The sequence below is a fragment of the Haliotis rubra genome, unplaced genomic scaffold, assembly GCF_003918875.1.
Source record: "Haliotis rubra isolate DU_JTF1 unplaced genomic scaffold, ASM391887v1 Scf1430, whole genome shotgun sequence".
Lineage (NCBI taxonomy): Eukaryota > Metazoa > Mollusca > Gastropoda > Lepetellida > Haliotidae > Haliotis > Haliotis rubra.
The window spans coordinates 82,089-104,943 of NW_025765371.1; the positions used below are offsets into that span (position 1 = coordinate 82,089).

At 40.8% G+C, this 22,855-nt stretch overlaps 2 protein-coding genes and 1 long non-coding RNA gene across 3 annotated transcripts; all 3 read left to right on the forward strand.

Annotated features, from left to right (window-relative positions):
• Positions 1–10,456: 10,456 nt before the first annotated feature.
• LOC124269271 lies at positions 10,457–12,982 on the forward strand. The gene is made up of 3 exons (XR_006896476.1): positions 10,457–10,520; positions 12,040–12,230; positions 12,917–12,982. It is a non-coding gene; the product is annotated as an uncharacterized LOC124269271 (long non-coding RNA).
• Positions 12,983–16,720: 3,738 nt separating this feature from the next.
• Positions 16,721–17,815, forward strand: LOC124269269 (sodium/nucleoside cotransporter 2-like). Its single transcript, XM_046704278.1, has 2 exons — positions 16,721–16,792; positions 17,266–17,815. Exons 1-2 carry the CDS (start codon positions 16,734–16,736, stop codon positions 17,465–17,467), a joined length of 261 nt encoding a protein of 86 aa, XP_046560234.1. The 5' UTR covers positions 16,721–16,733; the 3' UTR covers positions 17,468–17,815.
• Positions 17,816–18,418: 603 nt separating this feature from the next.
• On the forward strand, positions 18,419–22,355 carry LOC124269275 (sodium/nucleoside cotransporter 1-like). The gene is made up of 3 exons (XM_046704282.1): positions 18,419–18,595; positions 21,009–21,189; positions 21,804–22,355. Exons 1-3 carry the CDS (start codon positions 18,419–18,421, stop codon positions 21,836–21,838), a joined length of 393 nt encoding a protein of 130 aa, XP_046560238.1. The 3' UTR covers positions 21,839–22,355.
• Positions 22,356–22,855: the final 500 nt, after the last annotated feature.

The window sequence follows — 22,855 nt, forward strand, 5'->3', positions numbered from 1 at the left end:
GATGCTTAACTAAGTTCTTTGTGTATAACTTGTACGAAATGGCCAGTAGCGCAAGATTAATGGAGACTTTACAGATCTCGGAAGATGTCGGTTTATGGCAAAGATGCATGCATAATAGAACCCTCGAACACGTACTCATTTAACTCACTACATCGTTCTTTACTTAAAATTGATAAATCAGAGATGGTCTTGACAAAAACGTGCTTTGTTTAAACGGGACTTTCACTTAAGTGAATTTACTGGAAATCCACTTAGATACTTCACAATGTCTTACTCGATGGAACTAAAAGACGTGATTCTGAAATCAAAAACAAAATCAATTTCACTGGATGCAATCCCTACTTGGCTGCTGAAAGCGACTATAGACAATGTTTCGGATCTGCTCTTGGATATTGGGAACATATCACTCAAGGATGGTCTTGTCCCTGAATCTTTCAACGTGGCTGCTGTCACGCCATTGCTAACAACATGAAGCCAGATCGGAATGAACTTAAAAACTATAGGCCTGTGTGAAACCTGTCCTTTATTTCAAAGACGTTAGACAGAATTCTCTCTCTGAGTCTCCCTCAAACATCTCAATTAAAATGGTGTACTCTAACCTTTCAGTCTGCAAATTTCCGTCGCCAGAGCACCGAGACAGCACTTTGTCAGAGTTCACAATGACATCATGAAATCTATGGATCAGAAAGAATGACATTGCTTATTCGTCTAGATCTATCGGCGGCTCTTGATACAATCGACCATGCTGTGTTGTTCAAGAGATGAGAATCACCGGTACTGCTCTTTCATGGATTATGTGTGCTATCTCTCTGAGCGAACGCAGTACATTACCTTTGGGGTCGGTGAACTCAGCGCCAACATTTCTCACAGTTGAGTGCGTCAAGGTTCAGGACTGGTACCGCTCTTCTTTAGCATCAACATCCTGCCAATTGGAGATATTGTGAGGAGCCATTGTCTTCGTTTCCAACTCCGTGCTGACGGTAACCAGCTGTGCATTTCCACTCGAACCATCTCAGGCACAATGGAGTCCAACCAATTGTAGCCTGCCTAGCCGAGATCAGAACATGGGTGACCATTAAATATCTCAGAATAAATGTCAGCAAAACATAATTTTGTACTTTGGGATAAAATCAGCAGCTACAGAAAGTCCCATCATCACTCACCGTCAGAATCGGTGACTGTGATATTGCATTATCTACCTGTCGCAGACATCGTGGACGTACATTTCAGACAAACATGCCCATGGAGCAACACTTCGATCAATTGTCAAAAGCTTTTTTTTCAAAATTCACAACATCGGTCTAATCTTCTCAACACAGAAACAGTCAAGCTCTTGCTGCAAACTCTTGTTACATCACAACACCATTACTGTAATGCTCTCTGCTTCAATATCCCAACATCTCTGCTATCTGAACTTCAGAGAATTCAAAACGCTAATTTGCCCAAAGTAGCATGCACTTGACCTGTCTGTGATGATGACAATGACTCTTGATGTTTTATATGTTTTGTTATCAGATTGTAGTGGAGCTTGTCGTTAGTACATAAATGAGTGAGTGAGTGAGAAACGGGCTTCACACATTGTACCATGTGGGGAATCGAACCTGGGTCTTCAGCGTGACGAGCGAACGCTTTAAGTTTTCCAAAATTGACCATCGAAATGTGTTTTACTTTGTACAGCGCCACTGAGCACCTTACTGGTGGTTTGTAGGCGCTATAGAAATTATTATGATTAATGATTATTATCATATTGCAGAAGGTGATGCCTATGGCTCGGAGGTATCGTCTTGGTGACATATCTTGCCTCGGAATACAAAATCTTCAAAACCTGTTTGAGATATGTAGCCTCACTTGGAATCGTTATCGACACGGTGATCTACTATCTATTCTTCTGTCTGCATTACAATCAATAGTAAAATCTAATATGTGTATATTCACAATGCGCCAAAATCAATCCTTTTGAAACATGCATTCCCTTTGTTAACGGATCAGTGTGAACTCGAATTCCATACCCAGCTCTTTGAAAATTGACATCACGTTAAACTTTTATTACCTAGGAGGTTAACGGCACGTTAATATTTGTTTTTGGTACGCATTCAGAGATAGGTGAACGGATTTCAGACAATAACACTTTCCCAGGTAATCACTGTGTACGTAACCGAAGGTTTTCTAATCCCTCGGTATTTGAACTAGGCACTGAAACCGTATGAAACTGATATCTTGTGGATGTAACTATGTATTTATCATTTATTATGACATGAATGAAATTCTGTGTTTTGGATTGATCCATACAGTCCTAGGGTGTATCCAACTATGTTAGCCCACTCACGACCTGAGGGTAACAATACAGGTTCCCCAGCAATATAGGCTCGTTGTCAGGCAACCAAATACACTGGATGGTAATCTCGGTGTTTAAATGTAGGGCGATGGCTGCTTAAATACGGCGTGAGGATCCGGGTTAAAATTGAGAGTCAGATTGACGGATCGAAAAAGAATCGAAAGTCACGTGCATATGCCAAAACAGTGTATTTAACCTGCATATACAAGCATAATCATCATCACCATCATCATTATCATCACCATCATCATCGTCGTCCTCCTCACCCGTGAAAATCCGGGTTACAATTGGTCTTTAGCAACCCATGCTTGTCGGAGGAGGCGACTAACGGGATCGGGTGGTCAGGCTCGCTGACTTGGTTGATTCATGTCACCGTATCCCAGCTGCACAGATCGATGTTCATGCTGTTGATAACTGGAATGTCTGGTTCAGACTCGATTATTTACAGACCGCCGCCATATAGCTTGAATATTGCTGAGTGCGGCGTAAAACTAAACTCCCTCACTCACTCACACCGAAGACCCGGGTTCGATTCCCCACATGGGTAGAAAGTGTGAAGCCCATTTCTGGTGTCGCCCGCTGTGATATTGCTAAAAAGCCGCGTAAAACAAAACTCACTCACTCGCTCACTCTACTTACTCATTTAGAGCACCTTATAAATATCCGACTTTGTGATGGGAGTTTTGACAAGTTTAAACAAGGCAAATACCGGATTCAAAACCCTTTGGATGAAACAACGCTCAAGAGACGCAAGACTGTGCAAGGAATTGTTCACAGAGCTTCTTTGACGATCGCCGCCGTCTAAGATCTTTCAGTGCAAAACATTCATCTGCACTTCCTGACTGTGGCAAATACACAGAGAGTAGTTGTAACAAATAACCCTGTTTAATTCATGATCTCCAGTAAGGTGGTCAATGGTATTAAATGTACTATTGATGAATGTATTGATTACAATGTTTTAGTATGGAAACGGCAAGCTTGGAATCTCGAAACTTGGAATGGTAATGATTTACTGTCCATTGTGGCAGCCATTGATCAAGAAAACTAGTCTCGTCACCATGGCAGAGATACTGTTGATTTGTCGTAAACACTTCACTCACTATTCAGATGTTTTTGTTTAGTCCCAGGAGAGTGTACTTAATTTTACAAATTTACAACGGGATTGTCAACCTAGCATCTTAGGGGCAGCACTGATTGCATCCCTCCCTAGGAGTTGAGAATCAAATCGAGTCCACATTAATCTTTGAGCGTGCCCACGTGTCGTGTGGAAATACATGCTGGTATAAACTGACGGGCTAAAGAAACAATTTGAATTGAAATTACCAAAATTTCCAAACTCCAAGCTGCACTCACCATCACATGAAAACACATCGCCCAAATACACGTGGCCAACCGCCCAATTTATTAGAAATTAAATTAACACAAGATTCAGATGAGTGATGGTTTTAACATGTCACTATCTTGAAATATAAATAAGAATATATTTTCAAAACACAGTATATATAAATGAACATATATTCAACAATAAAAGATACATTTTCAATAATTCAAAATGTGAATGTGTGTAACGTCAGAATATTTTATGGTCCGACACAAAACTCAGCCATGCTGTTCTTGAATTATTCCTATTTAATTAGTGAATAAACATATTTCAAATAAATTAATACTGTCAAACCTTTGTAAACAACAACGCCAACTGTCACCACAGTCGAACAAATGAATTCTTAAACAACCCAACGCGAATTAGATTATATTTTCATGACATATAAATATATGCGGTGAAATGACAATTGGTTTCCCGAACCGCTGAGCGCCATGGTTCCACCATGTATCGGTGTTCTTTAGGTTTGTCTTCTAGGCCGGAAGTGAGTAACAATTGAGGAACACCCTATGGCTCCAACAACGACAGGTGAGAGTGCTTCACGAATAGAATTGTTATAATTGTTTACATATCTCATCGCGTTTTATTTCTAAAATGGGTGTGTGTGGGGGTGGGGGTTAGGGGGTGTGTGTTAGCCTAGTGGTTAAAGCGTTGGCTCGTCACGCCGAAGACCCGGGTTGAATCCCCACATGGGTACAATGTGTGAAGCCCATTTCCGCTGTGATGTTGCTGGAATATTGCTAAAAGCGGCGTAAAACCAAACTCAGTCAGTCAGTCTAAAATGGGATGCTGCCAGATGAAATAATAATATATTCCCTGTTAACAGTAGTTTATGTATTCGCCGTGGGTCATCCTATTGTTCTCGAGTCGGGTTTAAGCTCATAATATTGTGTTATAATAGTTCCCGGTACTAATATGACTCTCCTTTGATAATAGATTTGTATCTTCCGTTGATAACGCGAATGCCTTTCTACAGAAATGCATTTTGCATTTAATTTATGTACACAACATAATGATGTAATGAATGATTTGGGGTTATTTTCGTGGATCTAACTTGTAACCTTCTGTATCTATAGACAAGAGTGCGTATCACTTTGGCCTGAGATAAGCCAGTAAATCACAATACGTTTCACATTTCTTCTTCAAGAATACATGATATTTTACGCACGTTTCTTAAGGTTCATGGAAAAATAATCTTAATTTTTTTTAATGGATTTAATTTCCTTTTTCGGGTTTAGTTAGACAAAACACTTACCCTCGTTTTTTATATGATCTATAATGCTCATTTTCGAAAATAACTTTCGGAGTTGTCGTTTCTAGGTTTTATCCCATCGGGGCGTTATTTTATCTGACAATATTCCTCGGACGTGTTTTATCCTAGTATACAACAAATTGTCGGCGTTTGTTCGAGAGACCTATGAAGATCCGGGTTATAATTGATCTTCAGGAACCCATGTTTGTCGTAAATCATATAGTCATACGGATTCAGAAATAATGAATGCGGATACAACAACGTAAAGTTTAGAGATGCAAATGTCATTGAATAATAATATAACTGGCAATAGTGTCGAAACAGAAAGCGAGGGCTGACGGTGAGAGAGTTTAGTTTTACGCCGCACTCAGCAATTTTCCAGCTATATTTGCGGCGATCTGTAAATAATCGAGTCTAGACCAGACAATCCAGTGATCAACATCATGAGCATCGATCTACACTGATGACATGTGTCAACCAAGTCAGCGAACCTGGCCACCCGATCCCGTTAGTCGCCTCTACGACAAGTATGGGTTACTGAAGATCAATTTAACCCGGATCTTCACGATTGAAGGGAGACGGGTAAGATTACACATATTTATAGTTCATTTCATGCATGGAAGAAGAGTGAGTGAGTGACAGCATGAGCATCGATCTGCGCACTTGGGAACCGATGACATGTGGTCAACCAAGTCAGCGAGTTTCCGACCACCCGATCCCGTTAGTCGCCCCTTACGACAAGCATGGGGTCGCCTTTTGTGGCAACCTATTCTACCCCGGATCTTCACGGGTCTGAAGAAGAGACAAATCTGACTCCAGTGTATAGATATACTGAGTACAAATACAAATATGTATTAAAGGCTCCATACATAATTCATACTTAGGCTATACAGAGAGCTAGTATACATTGGTTTATTGTTCCATTAAGAGAGTATGTAAGTCCCATTCCATTCGAAGCATCTACATTCAAGCCAGATCTATATTTTCGAAGCTTCTAGTGCTAAGATAGTCGTAAGCGCCATACATTCACATTAACTTACGACTACCTTAGCGCCACTCAAGAGCTTCGAAAACTAGGCCCAGGCTTTTAAATGAAGCATATTCGTTCTTCAAATTTTGGCTTAACTCATCAATTGTCGCCAGTGACTGAAGGGATGGTGAAAATCCAACTTGTGTCCATGCAGGTAGGAAAGGTACTCGTAAGTGCCCATGGTCCCTAGTATGGCGGATCTACCTTCAGTTGTTGGAGATCAATAGCCTGTTTTATATTGTATTGTTGATTAATAATATATTTCTTTAACTGCTATCAGCCAGTTTTCATATTCTATCTGTGATATTCTAGTACTGTCCATCAAATACAGGCTTCTTTATTCATACTATATCCAATAATTACATTAAATTTCTCGTCATGTTATGGCTGAGAGATTGTTCCTTGTGATGTAAAACATAAACTCTCATTCACTATTATACATTGGTAGTGGCTCGCTTTATGTTTAACTAACAGTTGATTTTGACAATTTTTGATAAAATTACACAATTTGGATAATTTTCTTTAGTGTACTTAGTCCATAACAATTATATAGATCAATCATTTTGCTGAACAGATGGATACTTACGCGGACCTCAGTTTCTAAATTCATGTTCAGGGCCTAGATTTTCGAAGCTCTTTAGCGGCCAAGATAGTTGTGAGTTAATGTTAATGTATGGCACTTCCGACTATCTTAGCGCTTGAGATAATCTAGGCTCCAGGGTACTGTTTTGTTAATTAATTCATGCAATAACATGTCCACCCCACCAGTGATGTCACAACTGGTATTAATTTCTTCAGACAGCTCTTTGTTACGTCTCCAATAAGTTTATCGCCAATCAATCGATAATGTGTTAACGATTATAGATCACTATGATCTGTATCGATAGCCAGCCCTACACATAGATCTGCCATAAAGTTGCTAGTTGTTGACATGCTGCGGATACATGTTTAATGTGTATTTCCTATGATTGTATTTTTAATACAAGTTTGTTTGCAAGCATCTTGAATTACAAAACATCATTAGTTTCTGTATTACTAACAAGAAAAACACGCCGAGTTGGTACTCTTGTTTCCTCGTGTGTGGGTAGATAACCAGGAATAATTATACTTTGGAAAACACATATATATTTCATTAATTTCATTTACTGACACAGTAAACAAAAAACCTCGGCACGAAGAATAACAAAATTGTGTGCTTGTCAATGCTGCGTTTAACACAGACCATGTCGTAGATACATATGTTGCATTTTGATGTTTACAAGCGCCAAGTAAGACATGTTGATATACTCAGGCACTCCAACATAGAACATTTATCAAGATATCGATTTCAGTTCATTCTGGGAAACGCATTTTGAGTAAAAAACTCTAACTTAAGTCAAAACTCAGACTTCAGTTTGTTTTGAGAAATCGGGGCCAGATCTGATGTCGACGTTCCCTCAGACCGGCAAACCCTCAGGTTCGTTCTGGTAGGGAGTCGAACGGTAAGTCTCTATGAACAGTTCTTCGTCATGGGTCATGGGATTGTGTCTTGCCAGGCGAACTGCGTCCCGGTCATCGCGGTCACTGGTCATCCTCGGTCTTGACGGTTTGACGATCCTTTTTACTTCATCCGTGGCTACGTGCTTGCTCACAAGTCGATCTTTAACCCCGTGGAGAAGTTACCCGAAGTCACCGAACCTATTCGTCCCTGTCTCTTAACTGCTCTGTATAAAGCTTACATATCTTTACTACTTTAAATCTTAACTCACTCACTCACTCACTACATATCTTTACGAAATACAATAACATCATGTCTTTCTGTTCATGACATGTTGTTTTTTTTTGTCACAGGGTCCGCTATATTTGAAGATGTCAACTGAGAATGGTGTACTCAAAGAGAACTGCGGGGCCTTTGCTCTTGTAGAATCTGGAAAGTCAGACGTATGTAGACTTGTTTCTACCATGATTAAAGTTCAGTTAGTCAGATCAAGACTATTGATTCACTTTGAAATGAGGTATTGGTTTCAATGGTACACAATGAAGCTGATTATTAGATTGTGTGTATGTTGGCGGCCCATGAAGTTTTCGGTTCTTTGGCAACCAATGGTTCTCGAAAGAGAAGTAGGCTGGACTGACTTGGTTGCTGCATATTTTTGCATCTTAGGTGCTGGCATCAATACTCATGCTGTTGCTCACTGACTGTGTGATTTAGACTCGATTATTCACACACCGCTGTCACACAACTTGAGTATAGTTGAGTTAAACAAGACTGACTGGAGTTTGGTTTTACGCCGCTTTTAGCAATATTCCAGCAACATCACGGCGGGGGACACCAGAAATGGGCTTCACATTGTACCCATGTGGGGATTAGAACTCCGGGTCTTCGGCGTGACGAGCCAACGCTTTAACCACTAGGCTACCCCACCGCCCCGTTAAACAAGAAAACTAACAAATCTGCACTTTGGCTGTTATGCCTGTTTGTTGGCTTGTTGTTTAACGCAGCACTCCAACAGTATTGCAGCCTATATGGTGGCGCTCTGTAAATGGTCGAGTCCCGACCAGACAATTCAGTGATCATCAACATGAGCGTCGATCAACGCAATTTGCATACGGTGATGTGAGTCAACCAAGTCAGCGAACCTGGCTACTTGATCGCGTTAGTCGACTCTTCAACAAGCATGGGTTGCTGAGGATCAATTTTAACCCGGATCTTCATGGGTGCGTTGGCTCCTGATTCATCAGCTGCACATCATTGTCCTGATAGTCATGAGACTTATATGTAGGGAGTTATTTATCCAGATAATTATTTTAAGATCCATTCTGATGAACCGGACATGCATAATTCACGGACATGAGGAAAATAAGTTATCTCAATCTCCATTTTTAATTAAGGCTGACAAAGAAGACTTCTGAGGAGAATGGACTTCTGACATTATTTAAATGACCTGTCAGTCGAGGAGGAGGAAAGAGCAGAAGAGAGAGAAGACGAGGAGGAGTTTCGAGAGTACTCATTTGAAGTGTGGAGGAAGAGTGGCTCAAACAAGAACAGCAATCGTACACAAACTGAATGAACACAAGACTATTATCGGTCGCGTTGTTGGGTCTGGGTTACATTAGTTGGCTCTACCTGGTGTATCTTGGCTTCTGCATAGACTACTCGTTTGGGGATGAAGGCTCTCGTCGTGGCTTGTCTGGGGTAATGTGTTTTGTTTTGTTTCTTGTTGGCTACAGCAACTTCAGCGGAAAATCTTCCAGAAGATCAGAGAAGGTTGTGGTGATGCCAGACCCTGAGAAGGCCAATAATCTCGAAAAGGAATCAGATGGTAAGATTTTGTCTTTGATGAAGTCATTATCCCTACTTGTATTTTGTTTTACTGCACTTCTGGTTTTGTTGTTGAACATTTTATATTCTTTATAAATTGATAAAAATCAAAGTTTTCGTAACACGAAATCCCTTTATTATTGTTGTTTAGATATGAAAATCGGCACACACCTTTTATCCTGGTTTTTAGAGAATATCTCTTTCTCGAGCCTGATAAAACAACAACAATTTGTCCCCAGTCGTCATTCCAACCCCACCCCAGCCTCCTAAATATCTAAATATGACACTTGACATGCTGAATGTCGATTGGACACATTCAATTAATTATTTCGTGAAGATATTGTGTTTATCACTATGTAATTGCTGGCATATGGTATTTAGTTATTACAACAATGTATATATAATAATGTTATTTTGAGGGTATTAGCCATTTGCAGAAGCCCGAGGTCTTCCATTAACCGCCCGACGAAGGAGGGCAGTTGATAAAGACCGAGGGCTTCTGCAAATGATAATGCCCCTCAAAAATAGCATTACCGTTATTATTGCTAAAATACATGGAATTTGTGTTGAAAAGAAAAAGGAAACAATGAAGGAATTTGACTGTAAGTTTACCCAAATCAACTTCGACGGGGTTGACTGCCCGAATGCAATTACGTCATCGAACAATTCAAGTGACGTCACAACAGAAAGTGACGATATTCGACCTTTGGCCTTTGACAAGACCATAGCCTGCAACATGTCAAGCTATGACAGTGTTCGGTTTTGGTCCATCAACAGTCTTAATAGTGCAATTGTTAAGGTTAGCACCAACAAGAAAGCCAAAATTACCGCTTTTAAAGCGGGAATTTGGGTTGCTTTGACTTGTTTGACCCAGAATATCTGCCAGTCGAAAGCCACTAATGTCGAACTATGACGTCACTTGACAACAGAACTGATAGTGGCCCGTCGTTAAGGTTGAGCGGTCCAATATCATTTGCAGCGGACCGCAAATTTCTGATAACAGGAGAGCCGTTTCATGATAATTCCATGTATTTTAGCTATAAGATACTTTATTACGTCCGTTTGCTGTTTCCAGGTTCCTGTACTTGTCGATACTCTTGTTCATTATCACGTACCTGTGTCTAACCATTCTACAAACAAGTCCAAAGAACTTCACTCTCCCTCGCAGGACTGGTCTTCTTCATAGTTATCGGTTACATATTCTCCAAACGCCCAGACCTGGTGATATTAGTTTGTTTTCCTTCCTTAACGCCGCATTAAACAATATTCCAGTTATATTCGCTTAAGATCGATTATGAGCAATATACTACAGATCAGGGTGCTGTTGTTCAAAACAACCTTTAGCGCTAAGGTTACCTTAAGTCTATGTTAATGTATGGGAGTTACGGTCACCTTAGCGCTAAGACTGTCGTAAGTCTATGTTAAGGTATGGGAGTTACGGTCACCTTAGCGCTAAGACTGTCGTAAGTCTATGTTAATGTATGGAGTTACGGTCACCTTAGTGCTAAGACTGTCGTAAGTCTATGTTAATGTATGGGAGTTACGGTCACCTTAGTGCTAAGACTGTCGTAAGTCTATGTTAAGGTATGGGAGTTACGGTCACCTTAGTGCTAAGACTGTCGTAAGTCTATGTTAATGTATGGGAGTTACGGTCACCTTAGTGCTAAGACTGTCGTAAGTCTATGTTAAGGTATGGGAGTTACGGTCACCTTAGCGCTAAGACTGTCGTAAGTCTATGTTAATGTATGGGAGTTACGGTCACCTTAGTGCTAAGACTGTCGTAAGTCTATGTTAATGTATGGGAGTTACGGTCACCTTAGTGCTAAGACTGTCGTAAGTCTATGTTAAGGTATGGGAGTTACGGTCACCTTAGTGCTAAGACTGTCGTAAGTCTATGTTAATGTATGGGAGTTACGGTCACCTTAGTGCTAAGACTGTCGTAAGTCTATGTTAATGTATGGGAGTTACGGTCACCTTAGTGCTAAGACTGTCGTAAGTCTATGTTAAGGTATGGGAGTTACGGTCACCTTAGCGCTAAGACTGTCGTAAGTCTATGTTAATGTATGGGAGTTACGGTCACCTTAGCGCTAAGACTGTCGTAAGTCTATGTTAATGTATGGGAGTTACGGTCACCTTAGTGCTAAGACTGTCGTAAGTCTATGTTAAGGTATGGGAGTTACGGTCACCTTAGCGCTAAGACTGTCGTAAGTCTATGTTAATGTATGGGAGTTACGGTCACCTTAGTGCTAAGACTGTCGTAAGTCTATGTTAATGTATGGGAGTTACGGTCACCTTAGTGCTAAGATCGCTTTGTACAACGGCACCCTGGTATACAAAGATATGAAGTCTGACCACCCGATCCCATTTGTCGACTCTTACGATAAGCATATTTTGCTGAAGACCAACTGTAACCCGGATCTTCTGGTGAAGATCTGATAATAAGATTATACATTAGGTTTATGATAATTACATCATTTAATACAGTCAATGAGTGTTGTCCTTATGTAATGCGTTAGACGTAAATGAGCTGAGTTACCCTTGACATGCCTGGAACCTTAGGTCGCGGTTTGAATCTCGCATCCACTATAATCATTATTCCTTGTCACAACAATATCCATGATTGGGATCATGGCTTTCACTAAATCGATAACCTTCTTATACACACGGAATGCGGAAAAATATATAATCAGTTCTGGAAAGCAAACCAGATTCGTATTCAGAAATCCCTCATTTCCTACAGGTCAACTGGCATGCAGTGTTCTGGGGCATTACAACACAGTTTCTGTTTGCGCTGTTCATCCTCCGGTCGAGATTTGGATACAGCGTTTTCAACTGGTTGGAGAGAGGCTTGAAGAATACATGAGACACACAGACAAAGGTTCTCAGTTTGTGTTTGGGGACAGCTTCAGAGATCACCAGTTTGTGTTTGTGGTGCGTTGGTTCTCATGTTGTCAGGAATAGTTGCCCCATCACTGCCATCCAAATGGACGATATGTAATACCCAATCTGTGCAACTGCCCATTGCGTGCTTTGGGCAGGCTGTTTTCCCAATGCGTGCAATATGCAATACAGCCTGCTAATTGCATGCAGTGTGCGAACAAACACCCGCTCATTGCGTTAATTGGGCAATAGGTGAAAATGAATCATAATTTTCCAAATATTTCACAATATGGGCAACCAGATTGCTCATTTCACTCAGTGGTAAGGTGATTGTTCTGCCCAAATCATGCAATTGAAATTGGTATTGTTTTATATGTATATGTATTTAATAAGTGACTATTAATAAGTGAATAAACTATAATAAATAGCAACCAAGCAAATATGTGATCTTAAGAAACTTGGTCGATATTTGCATCATAATGATCATTGGAATGCCAAAAAACATTCTCTCAAGGTCGAGAGATTATATTAAACGAACTTGAAAGCAATTTTAAATATTCGGAACGTAAATCAAATGATCATTTAAAAAAAATGAATCGATACAGAAAGTTTTAGAACCATTTAGTACCTTTTAACTTAGTATATGCATTTATCAGATATTGTGGTCAGATACCTATAGTTTAAATCGTACGTGTTCCCCCAAAGAGGTAATAACACTATTGGATTTATCCTTCCAGACAATGCCACTGATTATTTTCATGAGTTCCACAGTCAACATGCTGTACCACTACGGGGTGCTCCAGTTATTGTCAAGAACTTCGGAAAGTTCCTCTTCTTCTGTATGGGTACGAGCGCTGTTGAATCTGTCAACGCTGCCTTCAACATGTTTCTTGGTCCCGTAAGTACTAACAGTACTTTCAACACTTCCCAAGCGTTCTTTAGAGATATCAGTCAATTCGTTATATCTTTCATAGGATGTGTTTAACATAGCCTGTATATAAAATGATTTACCCCTTCAGCTATTTTCAGACAAACGTGTTACTCATACATAAGTTTGCAATAGTATTATCGAAAAACTTTGATTCATGGATGACCAAGTAATACAGGCCCCCTTTCCACAATCTATGTAACTGTGCTGTCAATATTTGAGTACAGGGTGGTACGTTCTGGGTAACAACCGTAAAAGTGTTAATGATTGAAGGGTGCGTTTATAAAGGACACTTATACAATCAGGTTATATGTAGGTTATATGTTAAGGTAACGTCGAAGGTATTCTTTAATGAAGAAGGTGAAAACTAGTACTATGATGGCCTCCATCCTAAAGATGTCGTAGCTATGCAGATGGTCATGGTGTCATTAATGCAGTGCATAGACCTTGGATATAAGTATGTTAAGAAAGAGTTAGCAATATCTTCAAGAACCATCATAGTTGAATATATACTAGGCACATAAAGAAACTGTGCATACAAAAATTTAAAATCTAAATTTATCAAACCTGTGTAGACACATAAGGATTTAAACTCAGAGATTAGTGACATGTATCCAACATGCATGCACGTGCCACGTTCCGTGACATCAGTGGGTTCGTCCTTGAGACGTGCAATACGTTGTTGCACGTGCATTCCGGGAAAGAGAAACAGAGCAAATGAATGCCACACAATACTGTCACTTTGGAAAGCTCAACCCCTGCCCTTGCGATCGTTCAAAAAATTAAACGGCTATTGAAACGCATAGCATGCCAAGGCTCACGTCTGCACAACGTCATGAGGCCATTGGGATGGTCCGTGGGGAATGTCTCAACGACAAGTGGCTGCACATTTCCACTGCCACCGGAACACCATTTCTGCACTGGTGAGACGCTACCAGAACACAAATGACGTCATCGATCGGCCACGTTCTGGACGTCCACGTGTAACAACGCCAAGACAGGACAGATGGATAAGGGTGACCCATCTTCGCCACAGGTTTCAGACTGCAGTGATGACTGCCCGAACCATCCCAGGACTTCGTCGTATCCACCCCAACACAGTTCGACAACGTTTACGTCATCACGGGATCAGACCACGACGTCCCGCCATACGGCCTATCCTGACACAACGTCATCGACAAGCTCGCAGAATGTGGTGCCGAAATCATGTCCGCAGACCCTTGTTTTGGTGGAGAAATGTTGTTTTTACAGATGAGTCCAGGTTTAACATTTCCCATAGTGATGGACGTCAACGTGCCTATAGACGCGTGGGAGAACGTTATGCACAGGCCTGTGTCTTGGAGAGGAATCGCTTTGGTGGTGGTTCCGTGATGATTTGGGGTGGAATAACAGCACGCCAAAGAACTCCTTTGGTGATTGTTCAGGTCAACTTAACTGGTGTGGGCTACAGGGATCAGATTCTTCGACCTGTGGCAATTCCTTTTCTGCAACGTCATGGCCCTGGGTTAACATTCCAACAGGACAATGCCCGCCCTCATACGGGCAAGGGTTGCTATGGATTTCTTTGCAACACCACAACGTTGACTTACTGCCTTGGCCTGCAAATTCACCGGATCTCTCCCCGATAGAGCATGTTTGGGACGAGATGGATCGACGTCTACGCCGTCTTCCTCATCCGCCAGATAACGTCCTTGACCTTGCAACAGAACTTGAGAGAATCTGGCGTGACATCCCACAAGCCTTCCTCTTGCACGTTTGATAGGCTCTATGCGTCGTCGATGCACTGCTGTTCTCAATGCCGATGGTGGACACACCCGTTATTGAGCTTGTGACATGGTCGTTTGACCCTGTCCCGCTTATGGACTCGTAACGTCATTGTGATTGACTTTTCAATTGAAATTCTCCTGACTTGTTATGGTCTCATGATCCCTCCATTAAAGTTATATGTACCTTTGACATTGTTACCGTACTTATCAACTGGGATAATATTTTGACAATGCACAGTTTCTTTATGTGGTAGAGTTAGAGGCGTGATAGTCTATCCTATCTAATCTCACACACCCCACCCCTATCTAGTCTACCCTGTCTAATCTGATACACGAATCTAGTCTCCTACATCCAATCTGACACCCCATCTCGTGACACTAACATGACACAGTCTACCCCAATCTGTTATGACCCCAATGTTCTCTAGCACCTAGTTTGACACGCCATTTTGTCGATTTTTCTAGCAACATCCAGGGTATATTCCCTTCCTCTATTGACCGCCTCCGTGGTGTAGTGGTTAGAGCGTCCGCCCGGGGAGTGGAAGGTCGCGGGTTCGATCCCCGTCCGCGTCATACCGAAAGACGTTAAAATTTGGTAGTTGTTGGTCCCTGTCTAGCGCTCGGCATTAATGGGTACAATACGGACTGGTCGGATCGGAGTCAGTATAATGTGTCTGAGTGGGGTATTCATGCTTCACTGCGGCATGGTATCTCAGTGGGCTAGCACTATAAAACCAGCTTCAGTCTGGGCTAGTACAAGCAGCCGCACATACACACACACACACGCATGCACGTCGTCATATGAGCGAAATATTCTCAAGCACGACGTAAAACCCAATTTCACCTCACCTCACCTTCCTTCCTCTATTGGGAAGTACGACGTGTCTGCACCACTGCCAGAACGGAGAGTTCCAATAACATTCATTTGTATCTCACTGCTTATAACTTTGCTGCTTCCTCAATGTGTCTGTGTCAAAAGTATCTATTCACGTATGTAATGTATACTTTCACTTAGCTTGCTTCTTGGTTTATAACAAAACGAACATTAATAACCATAGTTACAAAATACATTCTTCTAATTATCTGTACAGCCGTTTGTTGATACCTAATGATATTGACACTTAAGTCACTGAAATCATCAAAAGGACAATATCAGAATTAACACAATCGATGTTCTATATTTGCTCAGAGATGGATCCCCGAATTACTCAGGTCTTAAACAAATACGAATATCATGTCAATGACCAGTGGGTGAGTTGCCTATCAAAGAGAGCGGCGGTAGGGTAGCCTAGTGGTTAAAGCGTTCGCTCGTCACGCCGAAGACCCGGGTTCGAATCCCCACATGGGTACATTGTGTGAAGCTCATTTCTGGTGTTCCGCCGTGATATTGCTGGAATATTGCTAAAAGCGGCGTAAAACCAAACTCACTCACTCACTCTATCGAAGATAGTTTTTATGGATGTCAACTTCTTTATCATGAGGAACACACCATTTCGGGAGTATATCCTTACTTCTTCGAGCGATGAAGGAGTAAGGATATGCTCTGAAACGTTATGTCCTCATAATAAAGAAGTCTATTACTTCTAAATGCCATTCAAGACCTGATTTGTCTGTCGCCTGTCATCGCACTGTCTTCAAAATTTGACACCTATGGTGTTGGTGTTTACAAACATGTACAAAAAAAACCCACTGACTTTAGATGGTACAGAATACTGCTGGCTGTATGTATGTGCTCCTTAGATAGGGGATTCTGTATGGTGTTACATGTTGTAAGCATCCCTCTGCAGGCTCCTGCCAACCACCTCCTCACAGCGTCTGTGATGTCTGCCCCCCGCCGCCCTCGCAATGGCGAAACTGACCATGCCGGAGACACGACGGACTAGGGTCAAACCTGAAGATGCTTACAATATAACAATGGCGTAAGTAAGAATCGATTACACTAGACATGGTCTGGACTATCATTAAACATGCCAGTAGACCCAACAGCCGCTTTGTCCAATGCAGACATACAAGGGTAGCAGTGGTGTAATTTTATGTCAAACAATGTGCTTGGTCACATCGAGAACCCTGACAAACCTGATGATTGTTCATTTTTTCCCAAGAATTTATAAGTCACCACTAAACACAAGTGTTCGACATAACATATTGCATATTCACGTTACAATTTCTCCACACGCTCCCAAATCTAAATAATTTGAAATGTACATATTCAAGGTTGTGATAAAGCGTTCACAATGTTTAATGGCAGGATGTGAAGTGTCTGTGACAAATGATGTCCGATACACACCGATGGAGGAAGTTAAACTCACTTTATCGCAACACATTCTCACATTATCATATGTTTATATTTTTATATAATATGTTCACAAGAGTGTCTTGATATATCTTTCAGGAAATTTCAGAGCGTATTGGAAGCAATATCTATCGGCGCTGTTGATGGCATCACACTGGCGTCCACCGTCGTTGTCAACCAGATCGTCTTCATCGCCGCTATTGAATTTATAGACACCGCATTTCAATGGTTTGGGCACAGGGTGGGAGTGGAAGGCGTCACGTTCTCGGTATGTGTACCTCCTTTTGTGGAGCTGACGTAGTGGGATGACGTATAGCATTGGCGAATCATTTATGCGTTCTGATTATAAGAGTACACTTTCAGCAACCAGCGTTTGTCGTAAAAGGCAACTAAAGTGAACGGTGGTAGATCGATGCTCATGATGTCTGTCACTGGATTGTCTAATTCAACTTTGTTAAGTTATACACCTTCGTCGATTGTGATCGACGCAAACCTGAACTTGTTATCGTGATGAGATCAATACATTTCGTATGAACTTGGGAACTGAAACACTTTACCTTTCAACTGTCACAATATCCTGAAATATATACCACATCTTTAAATGTTGACATTATTTCAATTTCGTCCGTGAATCCAAACATAGTTCAGTTCTCAAGTTTTCATTGAGTCGAAAAGCGTGTCATAGCAACGTTTGTTTATAAGCTTATTAATGAAATAAAATTGGAAATAAATTACACGACATTCTTGAGTTTGGTAAATTTGATAAATTGTTCCAAAAAAAGCTGAATGTGTCCATATCGTATATGTTTCTATACGTATACAGCAGAGTAAAGTCAGAGCTAAATAGTAAATATTATTTGAAAGGAAGTGATTCTACTTTTTGCTCGTATGCAAATTAACGGGTGGTCATTCACGCTGACATGGTTGACACATGTCATCGTATCCCAACTGCGTATGTCGATGCTCATGATGTTAATCACTAAATTGTCTGGCCCAGGCTCGATTATTTACTGACCGTCACCATATAGCTGGAATATTGCTGACTGTGTTGTTAAACACAAAATCAATCAATCAATCAATCCATGAATCGTATACAAAGTAAAACAATGTGAAGAATTGTTCCGCAGTCCCTAATGTCACCTTACTGTTTCGATGACCTCTTCTCTTTACCACAGCTCTGTTCCTACATGTTCTATCCGCTGGCGTACATAATGGGCTTCCCAAGGTCGACCTCTTCAAGATAGGCGAACTGATGGGCATCAAAATCTTTGCCAATTCTTTGTTGGATTTATGGAGTTTGGCAGGCTGGTCATCAACAGGAAGGATCTTGAGCAATATCAGCTGGTTCAATAACGGTACCTGGCATTGGCAAGATGGCAATGTAATATTAGACGCAACCAATGTAACATTGGTCGGTGGAATTCTTGAGGTTAGTATCTGGACTTGTCTTGTAGATGTATTTCCATGTCCAAATTAATAACATCTGCAAACAGGAGTGCTCGGATGCTATATATAGCATTAAATTCAATTAACTGGAAAGGAATATAAATATTCAAGACTGTTTTCGAGAAATGTCGAGAAAGAGATATGTCTAAGTGGACACCCTTGTCTAACACTGGTAGAACAGTCAAACACACGTTTCTTCCCCGTTCAGTGATGCCGATACTTTTAACGTCACTGTGCAAACATTGAAGCGCCTTGAAAATCATCCTGTGGATACCGTTCTCCAAACAAAAGTAAATACAACTACATGTAGCTGGAATATTGCTAACAAACAAGCAGACAAACACTTATCTGTCTCCCACTTTGGGTTCCATGGTAATTTTAAGTTTTCGGATACATTTGCTGTTGTTGTTGTTTTTATCCGCAGCGTAGTGAATTTGAGATGAGTAGCTATGTAGGAGCCCCCGCTCTGCCTGTAAAACCATGTGACACTACTGGCGCCTTGTCAAGTTACCCACCACAACCATTTCAGTTTCTACACCATCTGTCAAGGCGAAGTTAGCCTTGATAGTTGAAGGTGTCATCATATTTCAAACCATTAGCTGTGTCACACTTTATGTTTGAAGTATTAGACATGTGATGGTTTGGTTGAAACCAAACCATATAGCTGGAATATTGCTGAGTGCGTCGTAAAACTAAACTCACTCACTATCACCATCGGGTTTTGTCATGCCCATTCCCTTCCCTTTAACTTGTTGGACTGTCAGATGTTTCCTAAACCAGTGTCTATCTAATGAGTCATACCAGAGTGTTAAGAAGCAATGCTCTATTTCAGTACAGATATTTGTTTCGTAAGTTTAGTTACAGTATTAAGACCCGCTGTTACTTTTTTCATATAATGAGATCGTCGAATCACATTGTAAAGAGGCAATTCAGTTCTGATATATGTTTCGTAATAATATAAGTTTATTTCGAGCGTGAAGACTCGCTGTTATTTGTTTCATCAACTTTACTATCGCTTGGACTCTCTCAGATGTTTCCTAAGCGAGTATTAGCGTATAAGGGAGCAATGTCCTACTTTAGTTCTGCTATTTGTTTCGTAAGTATATTTACAGCATTAAGACTTGCTGTGTTACTTGTTAAATCAGTTCCACAATCGCTCGTGGTGTTAAATGTTTTTTGACGGGTTTTAAGTACAACAACCGCATCAATCGGCCAGAAAAATGTTCGATGTCTCAGCTAAAGTACTGTCGCCCCTTAACAAGGTCATTAATGCAGGATCCGGAGAAAGCCTGCTCCTCGTTCAATGTCAGGGTCACATCGGTCACATCAATCACCAAAGGACATGCGCAGAAATATATGACTAGGACAGTAAATTGGTGGATTAAACTCACCAACATGTCCAGACAGTCGTAAAATGCAGCTTGGAAGCATATGACAACAAAGTACTGCTTAAGAGCCCGGGTATGTTATCGACGTTGTGTAGCCTTCAGTCCGTGAAATCTACTCTATGACTGCGTGGTAGAAAAAGACCCAATCTGCAGTTCCCCAGTTACAACTATATCCCTATTGCTTGAATGTAAAGGAATATTTCAAACTGTCAAGTTTGTGTTACTATTTGTTAAATAAAGACTGAAGTGCTCTTCGTGTTCACCAAAAGGCCTGTGTCGTGCCCGTTCGCTATTGACAACCTTGGTCTCACTGAAAAGAGCGAGCGACCTGATTGGTTAAAACTGAAAGTTGTCCCATCAGATCGCCATGGTCATCAATGGCAAACGGGCGCAACACCGGCCTGTTTGCGATGAATAGACAATGTAAAATTATTATGACAGTTAGGTGTAAGTGTCTCCGAAACCATGGCGACTAGTGCGCTGACAGGTGCCATCAATTCAGCATGTTTTAGTGCATGATGTTTGTGTATACGGTGAAATGAACAAGAATATTGGTAAGTTATTAGCACAGATTCTGAGCAGGGATTTTAGCTCGCAATCGGGAAATCACGACTTATCGAGCTCCGAAGACCCTAGCTTCCAAAGTACTACTTTGATTTTTGTGCTGATTGTCTCATTTTGTAGGGCTTGAAATGCGAAATAATTTCATCGGGTATATACAGTGGGCATTGTTGAATTCGCCCCGAAACGAACTTGGTTTGTTGACCTCGTTACACCCTTTACTTTTATTAAGTGTCAAGACTCTGTCTCTGTATATACCTCATGCCAGTTTTTGTTTCGTTACAAGCCCCTGTGGAATAGTGCTGAGTGCAGACAACCGACACATATGTGAATTCTGCGAATGTAAATGCAGTATTGTAAATAGTCTCAAATGACATGCACACGAGTGACTGCCACCCATATCCGTATGTCTAATTCCTAGACTCTAATTCTTCCATTGTATTTCAGAAACGTTCTGAGGTGCTTGGTACGTATGCCTTATGTGGGCTCAACCACATAGGGGCAGTTGGTGTTGCCATGGGAACGCTGATCGCGCTGTGCCCCGAACGGAGGACCACCATCACAAAATATGTACTGAGGGCAAACATCACTGGGCAGATGGCCTGCTTTATGACAGCATGCATCGCAGGTGAGCGAGTAGTGTGAGTGAGTGAGTTTAGTTTTAAGCAATATTCCAGCAATACCACGGCGGGGGTACACCAGAAATTGTACCCATGCGGGGAATCAAACCTGGGTCTCCAGCGCAACGACCGATAACCACTAGGCTACTCGAGTGAGAAGTAGAAGTGGCCGAGATATATAAGGTTCTGGGCTATTTTCGGTACCGTTAGTGGATTAAAAAAAACGTATTATTTGCCTTCAAAATTTTAGACATTAAATTCAAAGTATGCTTGGCAAATAGTATAAAATCTTTTCGCTCAAAGCTTGTCTAGGCGTAATGAGTTCCAATTGCACCATTACGGGTGTCACAGTATATGGTTAGATATGTAGGTATTCGAACTCTCGTGAGAGACTTTACCCTAACACAGTGTATATGTAATTTGTACATATTAAACTGACTTGACTATGTTTATGACCTTGGTGTAGTCTGGTTGTTAGGACGTCCGATTCCCTACATGGGTACAATGTTTGGAGCCATTTGTTGCCTTCTTCCGTTGCCATTAGTCTGGAGAATTACAAAAGGTATCATAAAACTATATTCATTCAGGCTTATGTTAAATGATTGTTTTCTGTTTCCAACAGGTTTGCTGTACGATGAGGCTTTACAGTCGGCGTGAGCGTCTTTGAAAGTCCAATGTGTCGTACCTTGAACAAGGAACACAGAACCAGTACAATGTCCATGTTTTATCATATTTCTCAAATTTGGAACACCGCCATAAACAGAAACTATAGCTGACAGTGTTTCAGTATCACGAATACCATGTATACTGTAAACCACTTTTATAACGAAGACGCCTTTAAAGAAATACGGTTTCAACAAACTGAAATGAGTGGTCTTTTTTAGTGTTATAAGGTATAACGTGTTATAAACGCAGCTTACTGTATTATGAATATATAGCTTGTATCATCAGAGTCGTAATTATGTATTTTGATAATCGATGGTATTGTAGCTCAGTGAAGAAATATTATAAAGGTATATAGTATTTGAATAAACCTGGTATTCTGCGTTACAGATTCATTGGTTTGCCAGGCTGGTCAATAGAAACAAATGTGTACATCAGCTCCAACTAAAATTACCTGGAACGTTACCTTGTAGTTTATTATGCCATAGACATTAAATCTGACTTTACGATATCACGGTTTTCGTGAGATTTATGCATTGCACGTGTTTTGATGAAATTGAAGGTATGTACATCATCCATAGCCTGAGAATAAGTTTATTTATTAACTCGAGAAGGATATACGATCGGCCACTGTTCAAAATCGGACATAACATTAAGACATTTAGCATGTATGCCAATTCTATAAAATGATTTTTCTATTTTCCTGCATACATTTACTGTACCGCTTAGGCATGTAGTTCTTATATCATTTGTACCCAGGTCAAGGTCAAGGTCAAGTTCATCCTTGAGGTATTAGCTCGAAAATAACATGAGTATTTAAGGTATATAGGCTTGGTACGTCTTCTGTTGGCACTATCTTGAAGAGTCATGTAGTCTTGCCTGAAAATTTTGTGATCAAAGACCACATTTATAGTAATCAAAGTAATCACATATAAATAACCATTTTCAGTTATTTATCAACACAAAACACATGAAACATGATGGTGGTTGAACAGTCCACTGATTGCTGGC